Source organism: Rattus rattus, chromosome X (genome assembly GCF_011064425.1).
Source record: "Rattus rattus isolate New Zealand chromosome X, Rrattus_CSIRO_v1, whole genome shotgun sequence".
NCBI lineage: Eukaryota > Metazoa > Chordata > Mammalia > Rodentia > Muridae > Rattus > Rattus rattus.
This window is the reverse complement of record NC_046172.1, coordinates 87813589-87832165: the sequence shown is the minus strand read 5'-3', so window position 1 is coordinate 87832165 and position 18577 is coordinate 87813589. Positions and strand designations below refer to the sequence as shown.

Genomic DNA, 18577 nt, shown 5'->3' with positions numbered 1-18577 from the left:
AGTCATCCGTGAAGGAGATTCAGGGCAGGAATCCAGAGGCAATAACTGAAGGTGATACCACAAAGGACCATTGATTACTGGCTTGTTTACCATGGCTGACTCAGTCGGCTACCTTATAGCAAACAGGACCATTTATCCAGGTTTGAAACGTTCCACAATGGGCTGGGTCCTTCTACATCTGTCATATATCAAGGAAGTTCCCTCATACGCTTGCCCACAGTCAAATCTGATCAGTTTTCTCAGTCGAGGTTCCCTTATCCCAGATGAACCTAGCTTGTGCCAAGTTGACAAAAAAATCTTACAAGCAAAAAGAATTTTGTTAAAGTTCGTGTCTGATCATGGATCATCAGTATAATTTAGTCTACTTATTGGAAGAAAGCATTTCACACTAATCTCTGAAGCTAATGCTCAAAGAATAGATGTACCCTGTCATAACTCCTATCTGCCAAGCAGTAAACATTTGACCATTATGAAAAACAACTAGTTCTGCCGGACGTAGTGATTCATCTCTATAACGCCAGTCCTCAGGAGTGAGGGGAAGGAAGATTACTGTATATTCTATGTCTGAGGGTAGCCTGAACTATATAATAAATTCCATGGCAGCCAGGACTACATAGCCAAACTCTTTCTAAAATAGAACCACCATAAAAATCCTCAACATAAAAAAAGCATTCTAGGGAAATTAAATTAGCTGAATTTCGAAACAACCAACACAGAATTCCATATTACAAGTGACCCAGTGTTTTTTTTGTTATTTGTTTGATTTTTGTTTTTAAAAGGCAATTATGTGTCTGTGAGATGGCTCCCAAGTTGAAGCCACAGCACTCTTGCAAGCGATCTGAGTTCAATTCAGCATCTGCATTCTGACCCTGACCATCTCTAACTCTCCATTTCAAAGGGATCTCTTACCTTCTGTCTGCCACCCCCATGGGATGGGACTGCATATACATTTCTGAACATGCATATCCATTCAAATTTTAAAAGGAAAAAGGCAACAACACAATAATTCTACTGCATGTACCTCCTAATGTGAAACATCCATATTTGAACATCAAATTTGTAAGTTCCCCAATCTAGTTCAGCTCTTAAAGCACAGGATTGACTAGAGCACTAATATATAAGTGAGATATATATATATATATATGTTTTAGTTATCTTACTAATTCTAGGTTCAATATTACAGTTAGATGCTTCAATTTTACTTGTAACTCAACATATCTAAACCTGAAGTAAGACTCTAAATCCACCTTAAATTATAAAACCTTTGTGTTTGTCAAGATTACTGTTATCTATTAGGCACTTATGTTTGAATCTTTAACTGCAATTTCCCTATATGCTTTCTGTACTTGATTCCCTATAGTCCAATCTTCCATTTCTTTTTCTGTGCTTTGATTACATTTCTGTGCCATCTCTCTTCACATGTTAACACTTTGGGAACCAGGAAGTGTATGGCTGTCTTCTGCCTTTTAAACACCTTTGTATATGGTAATTAAAAATTAAAGTAAGATTTTTTTTAAGATGCAAACAAAGCAAATATATGTTTAGCCAAGCTAAATAGGCTATATAGCAGTCTCAAAGATAAGGAGAATGTAAGAAAAATTAGAGACGGGTTAGAAGATTAGGCCAGGGGTCATCATATAAGATACCTGTTGCTAAGCCTAACAACTTGACTTCCATATCTGGGACACACAGGGTTTAAATAAAGAACTAACTTCCCAAAGCTGATCTGTAACCTGCACGTGTATACCATGACACATGAATGCACCCACAAATCAAATACATGCACACACAAAATGTATTTTAAGATCATATTAAAGTATTAGGCCAAGAAGTCTGATATCTGGGGCAGTTAATAGGCTTCCTATGTATTCAGAAGGGTTTATGCATTTTTACTTACTCTCTTTGAGTTACACATTGTTCTAGAAAGTGGTGGTAACAGCATGTGGAAATCCAAGAGCTAAGGTAAAAAAAAAAGCACGCATACTGTAGTTCAGGAACTGTCTCTAGACACTTATGTGACTGTAACCCTTCTAAACTCCTGTATTTTCCACAATTCAATCTTAATTCTGATGGAATTTGTGGAGAAACAAAGGAAGAACTAAACAGAAAACTATGCAGTAGCCTTTATAAATATTAAAGAAATACATAAATTCCCAAGTTTAATGAAACTTTATAATCACAAAGAAGACAGTAATCTAGGTGGAACTTTAATAGTGAATGCATAGTAAAATTCTCTAGAAAGCTTTCTTGGAATCAGAAGAGTTCTTTTCCACCCCTGGAGACTCAGATTTCCTTTGCCTCATGTGCAGTGGACCTGTATAAGTATCCTAGAAAAAGATGACGAACATTATCAGTGTATAGAAAAGCCACAGGCTGAGGTAACATGAACATTTGCCACGTGACTTTCTATAACCAACTTTAAAAACCACAAATCTAGAGAAAACTGGGAGTCTTGTTTATTCTACATTACCTAGGTATATTCAGTATATATGCTGTTGACCAAGGCCATGTCCAGTTTGGTTTTCACATCTATAAAATAAAGATAACAACAATTTCCTAGAAAAAGGTTGCTATGAAGACCCACACTTACTGCCTAAGTAGTCCATTTTCTAGAAAATGAATAGACTTCAGTATTAATCTTTGTTAAACTAGAAACTCACAAATGGAACAACAAACCTGAAAGAGACATACATACATAGACATACATACATAGACATACATAGACAATGACAGACATACATAGACATACATAGACATACATACATAGACATACATAGACAACGACAGACATACATAGACATACATAGACAACAACAGACATACATAGACATACATAGACATACATACATAGACATACATAGACAACGACAGACATACATAGACATACATAGACATACATAGACAGGGAATTGGAAACCTTTTCCCTTCAGCATCTCTTCTAATTCACTTGCAGTATTAGTTTTAAAAACCAATTCCCAATTTTATTCCAGAAACTGAACTTATCTTCCAGGAAATGGAGATAGAGGATGATTTTTAAGTAATCTTTTATTCAAAGTTTTCAAAGACACAGAAACATTAAAGCTGTGGGTACTCATGGGACTATCAAATAATGTTTCATAAACATATACTTTGTATCATATCTAAGACAAGTCAAACACATTTATATCCGAAGACATTTATGGTTTTTATAAACCATCTTTCAAAATCCTTTTCCTAGCTTTTTGAAATATATGGAATATAATTGTTATCCATTATTGCTATACAATGAACCAATACCCCAAATCTTCTTGCCCCATCAGGATTTTAGTATTTTTATGACAAAGTAATGTTTCATTGTATGTACCATGTTTTATTCATTCATCAGTTGATGAGCACTTGAGTTGTTTCATTTCTTGCATACTGTGAATAATGATGTAATAAACAGAGGAATGTATGTCTCTTACATACTGATTTCAGTTGCTTTGAATATACACTAATATTGTGTTTAGTAGAATATAATGGTGATTGTTTTCTTAAATTTTAAGTATCCTCCATATTTTAAATGGCTATTGTAATTGATGTTTGCACTAACATTGTCTTCGCATCCTTACCAGCATTCCCTTCTTGTATTAGTGATACTTTTTGGGGTGTGATGGAATCTCCTTGTTCTTTCAGTTTGCACTTGCCTAGTAATTAGTGATATTCTGTATTTTTATGTACTTATTAGACATTTGGTCGCCTCTTTTTGAGAAATGATTAGAAATTTTTTTGTTACTGAGCTTTTGGGGTTCCTTATATATTTTGGATATCGATTGCTGTTTGCGTATATGTATGTATGTATGCATATATATTTATAAATATATGTATATATGTGTATATACTTATACGTGTGTATATATACATGTATGGATGTATATATTATACTTTTTCACTCATTTCTTGATTGCTGTTAACTCCGTTGTGTGTTTCCTTTGCTGTTCAGGAGCTTTAATATTATTCAGAATCTGATTGTCTACATTTGCATTTGCTTCCTAGATTTTGGGAGCTTTGTCCAAAAAGTCCTCACATATTACAGTGTCCTAAAGCATTTTACTTGTATTTTCTTTCAGTAATTTCCTTTGCTGTTGTTTATTTTTTAGATTGTATTTTAATTATATCTCCTTTCCCTTTCTTTCTCCAAGCCCTGGTATATACTCCTCCCTACTCTCCTTGAAAATTATGAACTCTTTTTCAAAAATTGTCATCATCTGCATATATGTATTTGCCTTTATGCCAATGTAAAAACTTAAGGCTTTAATCCATTTTGAGTTGATCAATTTAGCAGGTAAGGTAGAAGTCTACCTATATTTTTATGTAGATAAGCCATTTCCCTAACACCATATATCCAAAAGACTGTAAAGGATGTTTTGAGTACCATTATCAAAACATTCATTCAAGTTTTAATGTAACCTTTTGATCAGTGGTATTAAGAGTGAACGCGCTATTCAATGCCATTTTTATTTTATCCTGTAAGTAGTCTCTTGTTTCTGGAAATACTTCTTGTTCAGCAAACTTCAATATACTTAATCGTGATTAAATAATCTTCCTATAAGGGATTAATCTGCTGTTTACTTTACAAGAAGGTGATTCTGGTTGTTCTTAAAATCTGTAAGATACCAATTTATTGCCTTGTGTCTCAAAGAATGCTGATTATGTACTTGTCCTGTGCAAGTTGTTCTTTCCTCCTCCTCCTCTTCTTCCTCCTCCTCCTCTTCCTTTCCTCCCTCCTCCTCCTCCTCCTTCTCACCAAGAAAAAAATGGAAGAATGATGGGCTTTAGAAATAAGTCTATCTCCTGCTTCCAATTCCATTGTAGCAGCAGAATAGTTAGGTAGCTGTTCTATAGCTTCTTTTTATAGTTTTTAATTTTACTCATTTTAAATAGCAACTGTTATTTTAGAATTTTACTTTCACCTTTTAACATACGTGTGGGCCTCACTGGTTCTCTCTTCTAACATTGGCAGAAATTATTTTTACAACTGGTGAACTACAGTGATTACAGGTTAAGAAAGTTTGCAGTTCTTAAATTAAAAGTTATGGGACATTTCAGGGTTTGGTGGGGTAGAAAAATAATTAACAACAAACAAAAGGGGTGTTGCAGAACTAGGAGGTTTGAGGTCCCTGCTATACAGTGTATATAGGAACAGTGTGCAAGCAGACAACAGATGGTTAAGTACAGATACTGTATAGTATGAAAAATTCGGGGCATTAAATTTAAAGACTTGGGCTCCAAGATGCTAATTCTACTATTTGCTCCCATGCCTGCCAGCAAATTATTTTAACTCTTGTGGGGGGGGCAAATTTCAAGTAGAGGGTTTCTAATAAATTCTTATCTATCACTGGCGTTATGTGATTCTAAGTGTTTCTATGCTGATCTTTTACAATTCTCTGATTTTATAGCATACAGAATGAGAACCTACGTATGCCATATCTGCAGTATCACCTTTACGTCTTTACATATGTTCCGGTCCCACATGCAAGGAACTGAACATCAAATTAAGTAAGTGCTTTCTTTCTCTTGTAAAAGAAAAGGATTCTCACCTTACCAAAAACCAAAGCTTCCAGTCAAATACTCTTTAATATATTGTACAAACTTTCTAGATAGTTATTTTCCTATGACCTGAACCTAGAAGAGGTAAGTGGTATTTGTACCATACTACATACTAGTGCGAAGGGTGTTTTTATCACAGTAATGAACTGACAGATCTGTCTGGTAAATTACTACTCCTTCTGAATAGACAACATTATTTTTTCTTTGTAGATGTGCTAAAAGATCATTTCTTCAGGCTAGCCATGCAAATTCAAAGCATCTCAAAATGGTTGCCTTAGTTCCAAGGATCGCATGATCTAGTCATCATCTTTTCAGTGGAGTATGATAGTTAAGAACAGAGGCCATGTGCCATTTTTAGTCAATATTAATATATGGTTTTAAGAAGAGGAGAAATTAGTGGACAATTGCAAAGTAGGTAATTTTGGTAGTAGGGGAAAGGGTAATTTATATTTCGTATAAATTAGTTTGTTGATTTTAAAATCAAAATATAAAATTCATTATTTCATCCTATAAGGAGGTACAGTGTTTGGGTATGATTATTTAGGACCTGACTTAGTTACTTTTCTATTGCTAGGACAAAATACCATTATTGAGGTAATTTATAAAATAAAGCATTTAATTGGGCTTAACAGTTTCAGAGGGATAAGGATCCATAATGATGAGACAAAAGCTGGAGGTGAGAACAGCTGAGAGTTCGTGATCTGCAAGTAGGAGGGAGAGAAAGAGATAACACTGGGAATGGTCAGAGTTTTGAAAGCTTAAATTCTTCCTGCAAGGATACACCTCCTCCAACAGGGCCACACCTATACCTTTTCAAATAGTTCCACGAGCTGGGGACCAAGTATTCGAACATGAGCCTATTGAAGCCATTCTTACTCAGTCTACTACAGGAGCTGAATTGTCAGACTCAACAAACGAAAGTAACTTTAACACTAGAAAGAAAACTGAGATTTTAAATAACCCATCACAACTGTGTATCTATAAAAGTAACTGATTTAAAAAAAACATGCCATTCAGATAGTTTATAGGGCAGTGGTTATTAATGTTTATTAACCACAATATAACAACATGCATTAACATTTGTAATATTACAGTAGCATGAGACATTCCACTTTTATGTCCATCCTCCATTTTATTCTAGGCCTGATTTTTATTAGCATGTATTTCTAAGATAAAGTAATTAGTTCCCTGTCAACATTTACATGTATTTATAAAACACACTTGATCATATTTATTTTCCCATTATCCTAATATCCTCCCTAATTGTCCCCTTTTTATTGTTATGGGAGTTTAAAAAGTATGTAGATCTCACATATGAAAGAAAACAGTCAATATTTGTCTTTCTGGGTCCGGAGTATTTAACATAATATCATAATCTCCAGGGTTTTTTCAGCAAACAATATGATTTTTAATTTTCTTCATAACAGTGTTTCTTTATGCATCATAACACATTCTTTATCTGCGGTGTTCACCTAAGCTATTGTATAACATGGTTATTGTCAATGGTACTGCATCAAGTATTACTGTGTAGGCATCTCTTCTTGTAGACCACTTAGGATTCTTCTGGGTATATATTTAGAAGTAATATAGTTGGACCATATGGTAGTTATCCATTTAGTTTTTGAGGAAACTCCATATAGATTTCCATAGTGTCTACACTAATTTAAATTCCCACAAAAATAGATATTTACTTTTTCTCTGCATTCTCATCAAAATTTGTTGTCTTGTATTTTCTTTTCTTCTTTTGTTAATTACTGAATTTTGTTCATTAACAGTTTTGTACATGTACACTATGTATTTTATTTTTACTCTCCCTAACTCTCCTGTTTCCCTCCAACTTTCCAAGACCCCTTTCCTATAAATCTTTCTCCTGTTTACTAGCTTTAGTTCTGTTTAGTGTTCCATGGAGTCTATGTGATCTTGAGTTCGGAACTAACCATCAGAGGAACCTTGTGAAATCACCATTGGGTACACATCTGGATATTATACTTACCCCTGTCCAAGAATCCATTGGTTAACAATGGATCAACAATATGTAGTAGGACCATATGAATTCTTTTCCTCTTCATATCTAACTGGTAAAAGGGCCCAACATCTGTGAATCCATTGGCAGTATACACAGCTCCTGTAAGTTCATAGTTGTCATATTTGTGTTGTGCTTAAAAGATGAAAATTTCATCTCCTATCCTCGTTCACCAGCACTTAGTAATTCTTTCTAACCCATCTTCTACAGTATTTCTTGAATCTTAAGTAGTGTCCATGACTAGTCTAGAGATGAACCTTTCTTCTCAGCATATTGGGCATGCATGAGTCCGCATTAATCTGCAAAGGAGAGGCTTTTCTGTTTAAGGCAGACAGCAGCCTTTGTGGATATATAGGTATTTAGGTGGCAGTTTGATGCTATTTCAATCAGCTCAGCCGTCTTACATGCCTTCCCTGGCTCCAAGACCTCTTCTATCATGGGTTTCAGAGCAGGTTTACAACAGTATGCATGAATTCCTTCTTGCAAAGCAAGCCCAAATCCATTTAGGAAGTAATTTTTCTCTTCTCTCTAATGTTTCCCTGACTCTGCAATTTCAGAAAATATTGAAAACTGTATGTATTTTGCAGCTGTTGAATCAAATTCGCTATGCTTGGTCCATTTGAGTTGGTGCTGTTTAGCTCTGAACTCCCTTTGTTGATGTGTATAGTGTGCCAATGCATATATTCTATGAGTCAGTGGAGCGCTTGGGATTTGGAGATAGAAAAATGCATAGTTTTATTCATCCAGGAAAAAAGGCTGGGCAACAGGAAAACTTTAAAACTAGTTCCTCGTGTCAGCAGCAGTGCATTAATCTGAGGAATACAGGAGACTTCTTTGGGGTCAGCTTAATAGTATAGATCATAGGTCTCTATCTTGGACTATACTTTTGCAAGGCGCTGGTTTCAGCTGGTTTCACCAAGCATTTTCCTTCTTCTGCTAAGAGTCCCATTGAGGGGCATCTTTTCCATCCCTAGTTAATGCTATGTATTCAGGATTATGGTTATCTATTTGAGTCTCTTATACTCCTAACACTCAGTGTTCCCCCATTTCACTCTGTTCTTGTCTCCTATTGCACCCTGGTATCTCCACAGCACCCCCTCTCCCTGCAGCTCTGTACCTGTGATTTTATTTCAATTTTGTGGAGAAATTGGTGTCTCTGTCTATCTTCTAAGAAATGTTTTTGTGTAAAACTTGTGAAATTCTACAGAGATATCTGACTGTCTATACTATGTATTTTGAATATCAAAATTCTTCTTTTAATTTACAGTGTTAAAATTTTATCTCAACCTCTGTAGATTTTGTTTAAACTAATATTTTAGAGCAAAGAAAATACTCATAGTAATGAAAACTCTGTATTATTTTCTTTGTAGAGAATCTCATGTTATCAATCAAGTGAAGAACTCAAAGAAGATGCAGGAGTCTTACCAAGGCGAATGTGGAGACTACAGCCAAATGAAGGAGTCCAGAGAGCTAGAGCCCACGGCTCACTTCAGGAAAATGGAAGATGATTACATGGAAGCCCATGGATACAGAGAAATGGTGGATTCCAGACCCAGACATAAAAGGCTTGAACAAAATCCTCCACTTGAAAATTTCTGGGCACAGCCAGGACTGTACAGTGATTCTAGAGCAGTAGAAGAGCAGGTGCCTCACTGTTTACCAGCAGAGTCAAAGACATATGACTCTTTCCAAGATGAACTTGAAGATTACATCAAAGAGCAGAAGGCCAGAGGACTCGATCCCAATATTAGTTTTAGACGGATGTCAGAAAGCTCTGGGCACAGGGATCACAGGTACAGAGAAAGGGTTGATTCTGGACCCAGGCAGAGGCCATGTGAGGAAAGATTTTCATTTGAGGCTCCACAGACCTACGAGCAAGAATACAATGGCTCCCCAGTGGAAGGCCAATTTCCTCACTGGTTACCGCCTCATTCAGAGAGGAGAAATGATGATTTCCAAAATGAATTTGATGATTATAACAAGGTGCAGGAATCTAGAGAATTCAAGCCAAATACTTCTTTTAGAAGAATGGATAGTTCTTTTGAAACCCATGATTACAGAGAAATGGTCGACAGAAGATCCAGACATACAATGTTTGAGGAAAGACTCCCATGTGAGACTTTCCAGACTTATCCAGATCCATATAACAGCGCACAAGCAGTAGAAAACACGTTACCTCATTGCTTTCCAGCTTATGAGAACCAACCGAGCCTAGACTCTGATAGCTACTATCAGTTTACCAGAGATGATTTCTCAGAAATGCCTGTTTCTCTGAGCCTTACTCAAGAAGAAAATAACCCTGGCTCATACAATGTAGACTACGACATTTACAAGCATCTGCCCTCAAGTGACAATGCCAGTGCCCATGAAACAAGTCATAAAAGGCGACATCAGAAGAGAAGACGACACCTGGAGGAAGGGAAAGAAAGGCCAGAGAAGGAGCAGTCCAAGCATAAGAGAAAGAGAAGCTATCAGGATAAAGAGTTAGACAAAGACAGGAGTGCTGAGCAGAGTAAAGGAGAGGGAGACAAAGCTAGAGTCAGTGCTGAAAAAACCAAGCATCGAAAAAAGAAAAGAAAACATGAAGCATCCTCAGAGAAAGAAGAACGTAAGCACAAAAAAGAGAAAAAGAAGTCTGTTGAAGAAAGAACAGAAGAGGAAATCCTTTGGGATGAGTCGATTCTTGGGTTCTGAACCTAAAGTATACCAAGAAGGACTAAAACAAAGTAATACTCATTAGATAATGACATGAGTAAGCAGTGAAGTCAAGGAAAGGTAGGTGCAGAATTAGCACAGAAAACCTTTGCGTTTGCTTGTTTGCAAAAATTGAAATGGAACATGAGAAACAATACACAAGACATCTAAATCCAGCATTTGAGGTAAACCTACTCAAAGAATTTGAACATTTAGTTTTCCTTACAGAAGAATAAATAAGGAAACTAGTGGCGGGGGGAATCTGATGAAATGAGTGGAGAAATTTTAGATAAAACTGAGTGCTTCAGATGAAGAGAAGGGTTAAAGTTGGTGTCCATTCAAGAAAACAGTCTCTCTGTGTGTATGTATATATGTGTGCTAGTATCTATGTGTGTATATATGTGTGTGACCGTGTGTGTGTGGCCTCTGCTCTGCTCTGCTCTGCTCTGCTCTGCTCTGCTCTGCTCTCCCACCTACTTCCCCACCCCTCTTTTTCTGGCACTCCCTCCTTTCAAAATGTAATTGAAAGAAGAACCACAAAGTCTAAACCTAGCCTTCACAAAGCAAGGACGCAATGCTAAGAGGGTGAGCGGAGAAGAAACCTGCTGAAGAGAAAGCAGAAGCTTCGCTGTTTTCTACTTTACAGTTTTGTTACCTTAAGGTTGAAGAAAGGTTGAAAACTTTGGTTTTCTGAAATTTGTGTTCTTTGTGTATTTGTACATGTGTACAGTTAATCTCTAACAAAAGCCAGATGAAGTAAAATTATTCATTCTGCTTTTTAAAAGTCACTTTCTTTGACTTTCTAAGAAACAAAGCTTACTCTATTGCTTATGTATAACATGGTTTTCTTAAAGTAGAGGTGTTTCTACTTTGTCCATCAACTTGTAATAAAAATAAGCTGTTTGCTCATGGAAATAATATACTTAAACTGGTGAGTTACAAAGCCGTCTACAGCCATACCACCTTGAATTTCCCCAGTCTTTTGATTTTGGAAGAACGGTCAGGCCTGTGAGAGACCAGCCTTCCAGAATCCATTCCTTTTTAGAATTTGTGTTAGTATTGGTGGTATTTTACTACTGTCGTGTGTTAACGTTTCTGTTTTCTCCAATGAAAATGTATGAAGCCGCTTAGACTTTTTTGTTAAATCTAATTGGCAGTGTATTTTTGTATTTTCTAGTTCTCAAAGTGGAAAATTGGTGTATAATAAATTAGATGATATATACTTTTAAAATGTTCTTGAAAAGGGCTGATAGAAATCGGTCTATATTCTGAAAAATGTTTATATTAAAGTGTTTTAATTTCTAAATACTGCTTTGTGATCATTTCCATCAAAAGATGATTGTTCTGCCTACGCTAAAACAAGAAATGGTGTTGGCCACAAATTCTCTAGGAAGACCATACATTAAAGCTGTAATTTCACTTATTCCACAGATGGCTTACTAGAAGTTAACATTCAGTTTTAGCTTAAGTTTAGGTTAGAAAAAGACCATCAATGTGAAACTGAAGGAGAAAAATGTTGTAAGTGGTAAAGGATTATGGAAGTGTTTAAATTGTTTGATTTTTTAAAAAAATTTTTATGCTAGTGCACTGTATAATGATCAGTACTTTCTGTAAGCATTTGAGTATTGCACTACTACACTAGGAAGATTCCAAATTCAATATTAGAATTTCAGTTGTACCATCAAGTTGCTCTATGATTTTGCCAAGATACCACCAGAATCATTTATGTAGTCCAGGTACAAAAAATATACAATATAATAGTCCCTGAATATTCCAGTCCTATCAAAAAGCATGCCAAATATGATGGTGATGTATCTTCATTTGGGCAAGTCATTTTATATTTTTTCTGAAGTTTGAATTAATGACAAAAAGATACTAGAATAATGATGGTTGGCTTTTTACCTAGATAAGTGAACTGTTCCAAAGCATGTCAGGTTGTCAAAAAATCAATTCCTCTTCCATGAGACTTTTATTATAAGATAAATTTATATCAGGTCTTTACACTCTCTCTTAAGAACCATTTGATATACTGATGAAAAATGGTGTCAGGTAAAAAAATTAGACTAAATTTTAAGCCACAATGATAATTCAAATTATCTTTGAATACACATTCGAACTGCAATTTGATCATAGTTATTGGTCTGGTTACCAGCATGAGTAATAAGAATAATTCTAGGGGAAAGGGCTTGCTATCAAGATAATGATAAACTTACTTAGAAGAAAGCATGTTGCATTATAGTTTGAATATAAAATATCTCCCATATGCTCTTATGTTAAATCTTATCATTTTTATTTGAGGAGGTTCTAGATCAAATCACAATCTAGCTCAGTCTGGGAAGTGCTACTTGGATGATGCAGAAAAAGAGGGACTATATACAGTCTAAGGTGATTCTCAACCTGTGGGGCACAAGACTTTTGGAAGAACCTGGATTTCCAAAATACTTACATTCTTATGAAGTAGCAACAAAATAATTTTATGGTTGTGTGGTCACCACAATATGAGGAACCCCATTAAAGGTTCACAGTATTGGGAAGGTTCAGAATCACTGCTCTAAGGGAAGTAAAAGACAAGGAAGAGATTTGGTGGTGCATCAAATCCAAGGTTAGATAATCTGTGAAATGATAAAATGTCTAGAAGCTTCTAAGGTGAACTGCACAAAGAAGAGATAATCAGAAATAGTATACATACATCTGGAGGGGCATCTCATGTGATGCAGTTATGACAATGGATATGAGAATGGAGGGTATGATCAGGTGAGATCAGACTTGAAAGATAATGACGAGTAAAAGAGGGCTATAGTATTATTAGTCAGGTCTTACCATGGTTTGAATGGCTTTTATTCCCTATAAATTAACGTGCTTAAAATTAATCCGAAAGGTGATAGGATAGTGTTGGGAGATAGAAACCTAATAGAATATGTTTCGACAATGACAGGAGGCCTGTCCTCACAAATATATTAATTCCAATATGTAGTGTGTGTGTGTGTGTGTGTGTGTGTGTGTGTGTGCGCGCGCGCGCGTGGGTTGGATCCCCAGGTGGAGCAGGCTCTGAATGACCATTCCTTCAGTCTCCAAACTTTGTCTCGATATCCCCTCCTATGAATATTTTATTCCCCCTTTTAAGAAGGACTGAAGCATCTGCACTTTGGTCGTCCTTCTTGAGCTTCGGGTTGTTTTTACACAGTAAGCCACAGTCACTTAGTAGAAGAGGTTTTTTTTTCTATTTCTTTTTTTAAATTAATCATTCCATTCGTGGGTGCTTGGAGACTACCATCAGAGTGAGCTCAGGAACCCTGTTGGGGGAGCTGGCAGAAGGACTGAAGGAGGGGAGGATTCCAACCTCATTGGAAGAGCAACATAGGCTGACCTGACCACCCAGTTCTCCCAGAGTCTAGACCAACCAAGGAGTGAACCTGGAGGGATCCGTGCCTCCAGATGCATATGTAGTAGAGGATGGCCTTGCCTGACAACAGAGGAGCTTTAATTGGTCGGCTGTAGTTGATAAGACAATTGTCATCCTACATTCCTGTAGAGACTTTTGGAAAGTAATCCTTAGAGGGTAGTAAGTCAGTTTGATTACAGAGTAAAAGTGAGAGATTGTCTGGAAGGTGAAAGAGGGGGATGAGTAGAGGTAGGAGAGACAGAGTGAGCAGATGAGAGGAAGTGGGGAGTGGGGATAAAGTTCTTTTTTTTTTTTTTTTTTGAGACAGAGCTTCTCTGGGTAGCTCTGGCTGTCCTGGAACTCTTGATATTGACCGGGCTGGTCTTAAACCCAGAGATCCACTGGCCTGTGTCTTCTGGGTGCTGGGATCAAAGGTGTGTACCAATGCTGCCTGGCCCTGTAGGCCAATCTTTATTTTTTTTTTAAGATTTATTTATTTATTATATATAAGTACACTGTCGCTGTCTTCAGACACACCAGAAGAGGGCATCAGATCCCATTACAGATGGTTGTGAGCCACCATGTGGTTGCTGGGATTTGAACTCAGGACCTCTGGAAGAGCAGTCAGTGCTCTTAACCACTGAGCCATCTCTCCAGCCCGATAAAGTTCTTTCAAGGTGGCAGTGACTAGTCTCATTGCCAGGAGAGCAGAACCAAAATGAGCTAGCAGAGGCAGCAGGGAGCTAGAGGATTGAAGCCAGAGAGCAATAGAAAGGACTAATGTAAAGAATTGTATCTGGCCATGGTGGAAGAGAAACAGGCCCCTGGTAGCCAGAGATTCTCAACCACATCTAAAGGGTCTTCTGTTTTTCAGACATACCAGGGACAGGACGAATGGAAGAAATGGAGTTGTCGTAGGGTGAGAACCATTGGGAGAACTTACCCAGAACATTTCGTTTGGGGATTGGGGAAGTTCAGGAAGTAAAACATTTAAAAGATGGGGTAAATACGGGGAAGAACCTGAGCAGTCAGGGGTGGGGCATGGGGGGAGCCAGAAGCCTATACATAGGAGACAGCCTGTGGTTGAACTTTTGTCTGGTCCTTGTGTCTTTGAGCCCCATCTCAAATCAGTTAGTCTCCCTTCCAGAGGTCACCCTAACTGCTTTCAAAGGTTTAAGAGCATCCATCTCTCCTGACTGCTTCCAGCTAACAAAATGAGCAATATAAGGTGTGAATGCTTCAGTCCTTCTTAGAAGGGGGGACAAAAATGTTCACAGGAGGAGATAAGGAGACAAAGTTTGGAGCAGAGACTGAAGGAATGACCATTCAGAGCCTGCCCCACCTGGGGATTCAGCCCATATACATACAGCCACCAAACCTAGACACTGTTGCTGATGCCAAGAAGTGCATGCTGACAGGAGCCAGATATGGGTGTCTCCTGAGAGGCTTTGCCGGAGCATGACAAATACAGATGTGGATGACCACAGCCAACCATTGAACTGAGAATTGGGTCCCCATTGGAAGAGTTAAAAAGAGGATTGAAGGAGCTGAAGGGGTTTGCAACCTGATAAGAACAACAATGCCAACCAACCAGAGCTTCCAGGGACTAAACCACCATCCAAATAGTACACATGGACAGCCCCATGGCTCCAGCTGCATATGTAACAGAGGATGGCCTTGTTGGGCACCGAAGGGAGGAGAAGCCCTTGGTCCTGCCAAGGCTGGACTCACCAGTGTAGGAGAATGTGGGGTGGGGGTGGGGAGGGGATAAACAACTTCATAAAAGAAGGGGAGGGGCTTATGGATGGGGAAACACTTGAAGTGTAAATAAAAAAATCCAATAAAAAGTTTAAAACAAAAAAGATTACACTTCATTTAGAAAATTTTATTTTATTATAAATAGAAATGGCAAAGGTCCAGAGCACAATCCTGGAGGTACTAGTTGTACAGTCTGGTAGGAAACATAAACGTCAAAGTTAATGAGGACGATTTTACAACAAAATTAAAATAAAGTTGTTTAGTAAAGTGAAGTGGAATTTTAAAAGTGGCTTGACCACGTACTGTGAATTCTGTAGAAGGATAAGGCCATTAGCTTTCAGACTCCTACATAGGGAACAAACACCTGGAAGATTTGTAAGGAAGTCAGTTAAATTCTGCATCTGATTGATAGTTCAAAAGAGAAATAGGATTTCTTTTTGAGTCACTTTGATAGGAGCATCTATCAATGCTTCCAAAGGCATGACTTGGATATCGTGAGTAACTTTCCAAAGCTGTGAGTTTGCTGACAGAGTATCCGGCATCCTCATTTAATCAAGGAATGTGGGTGGTTAGGATATGCACCCTGGAATTAGCTTTTGCTAAGAGGGAAAAAGAAATCCAGGGCAAAAGACATGCTCAACTGAACTAACATTTTAGTCTCACATCACTAGGGTGGTATGCTTAGGTATAAGGTTCCCCGTTCACAGCATCTCATGTATCAGTTTGGGGGACAGAAGTACAGAATAATTGCCTTGCTCTTGCTTAGCTATGTTTAGGATGTTGGTACAGCCTTGAAGATCCTTCACTGGGCAAAAGAATCCCTCCTGTGGTCACGTGAAACATGAAGAGTAATTCATCTTCCCTTTAGATAAGGAGGAGCTTTCCCTGGCATGGCCTGCACAGCCAGAGACAGAACCAGCAGACTGCTAGCATGTCTTATTTCCCCATGCATCCTTATCTGTAAAGCAGTTAAGATGCAATTTTCTTTTATGGAAAAAGGTTCTGCTTGAGCTTAGGAATGTCCTGCCACACAAGCATATTGCAAATTTAACCCATTTTTATACAAGCATGCCTTTTTTGGCAACCAGCTTTTAAAATGTGGCTTATTTTGAATATTTTATATTGAACAAATTTTGTTACTATAAACTTGTTTTGAGTTATTGCTTTAGGTTTAGCCTTGACAACATAGATAGATGTCAATACAATGTGAGATATAAATTAGTCTTTCCGTCCACATTTGTCCCTCTAAATGAATTATGTTTGTACTTAGTATTGCTACAAACATTGTTCTGAGCATATTGAAGACATTTGATCATTTCATTTGATCATTAACATTTTGTCTCCAAATATCTAGAGCTTAACAAAGTTACCAAAACCATAAGTGATCAGACATACATCTTTAAGTCATTTTTAGTATGAATAGATCCTTATAATCCTAAGAACTTATAAATCTTAATCATTGTCAAATGTATCATTCTTAGGTCCTGTCCTCCACAAATCCTGTATAATCTACTCCGATCTGTGACTTGTTTTTAAACTTCTGTGGCTTTGTCTTCACCTGTTATTTCTTAAGACAAATTTTCATTTTATCATACAAAACCCATCGTGATTCAAAATATTTAACTCTTTATAAACCTTGTATAAGTTACTCAAACCTTCTGAAACATAGCCTTAAACCTTGTATTTGACATCTGGTTAAACATTTTTCCTCATACCTATGTACTGTTGTTTTTTTCTATTTCCCTGAATGAGAATTAAATCAAAGTTACAAATATGTATTTTTTAACAAATTAAATGTACCCATACATAGACATTTATTAATTCTTCTTCTTATAAGTATTAAGCTAACTTTCCTTTTGCTTGGAATTTTATGGCTTTTTAAATCCATCCCTCAAAAGTCACTGATCCTGAAAGAAAGAAAGTTTACATTCCAGAAAGGGCTTCAGAGATATCCATGACCTTAAATGGAATATTTTTTAAACAAAAACCAAAAATAGAAGGGCCAAGAAGAGGGGTAAGCATTCAGAGATGGCTGTAATTATATTTAGCCATATATATATATATGAAAAATTAAAACTACGAGATAAAGAATAACCTCTATTGGGGATAGTTTACTTCCTAGCAGTTCTCAAGCACATAATGTCTTTTACATGTTCTATTGTTCTCTTCCTCACTTTCAGAATCAGATAGTCACCTTGACCAAGGACAGAAGATTTGGAGAAAGCTTTTAAATAAACATGCTTGGGTCAAAAGTGGGCAAGCCAAATCCTATCACCAGAGCCAGCTTTTCAGAGAAGTAAAACAGCATGTGGTAACATTCCAATATTATCCAAACACAAAAGACATTTGAATCTCTGTAATGACCTATATATCTGTAACTAGTTCACGTGTCCCTGAAGATGGAGATAGGCAACGTCCAAAGTTTAACTAGTACTTTATTCTAGTATCTGTAACAGAGGCCACCAGAAAACTATAAAATGCAACTGAGAGTTTCCAGACTTGGTGAGGCAGAAACAAGAGTGCAAAAGTACAAGCAAGAATATCCACGTTTCATAGGACAGAAACAAAGGCAGACCATACACAGAAAGACTGTCATAGTTTAGGGAAGCAGACTTGGGACCCAATAGAAATGGCAGGAATTCCCCTCAAAGCCAACCCCCTTCTCCCACCCCCACCTTAAAAAAATGGGTGTTCCCATGAAACTCAAGACGGATGATCAAAATGTGAATGCTTCACTCCTTCTTTAAAAGGGGAACAAGAATACCCTTGGCAGGGAATAGAGAGGCAAAGATTAAAACAGAGACAGAAGGAACACCCATTCAGAGCCTGCCCCACATCTGGCCCATATATATACAGCCACCCAATTAGACAAGATGGATGAAGCAAAGAAGTGCAGGCCGACAGAGCCGGATGTAGATCTCTCCTGAGAGACACGGCAAGAATACAGCAAATACAGAGGCGAATGCCAGCAGCAAACCACTGAACTGAGAATAGGACCCCCGTTGAAGGAATCAGAGAAAGAACTGGAAGAGCTTGAAGGGGCTTGAGACCCCATATGTACAACAATGCCAAGCAACCAGAGCTTCCAGGGACTAAGCCACTACCTAAAGACTATACATGGACTGACCCTGGACTCTGACCTCATAGGTAGC

The 18577-nt window shown here is 37.3% G+C and overlaps 1 protein-coding gene across 1 annotated transcript in view; it reads left to right on the top strand.

The window, feature by feature from the left end:
* Positions 1 to 11591, top strand: part of Zmat1 (zinc finger matrin-type 1) — a 31427-nt gene extending 19836 nt beyond the window's left edge. Inside the window, exons 7-8 of the mRNA XM_032889821.1 lie at positions 5418 to 5517; positions 8962 to 11591. Coding sequence (XP_032745712.1) covers positions 5418 to 5517; positions 8962 to 10285 — 1424 coding nt within the window. The 3' untranslated portion in view covers positions 10286 to 11591. The remainder of the gene's footprint in view (positions 1 to 5417; positions 5518 to 8961) is intronic.
* Positions 11592 to 18577: the final 6986 nt, after the last annotated feature.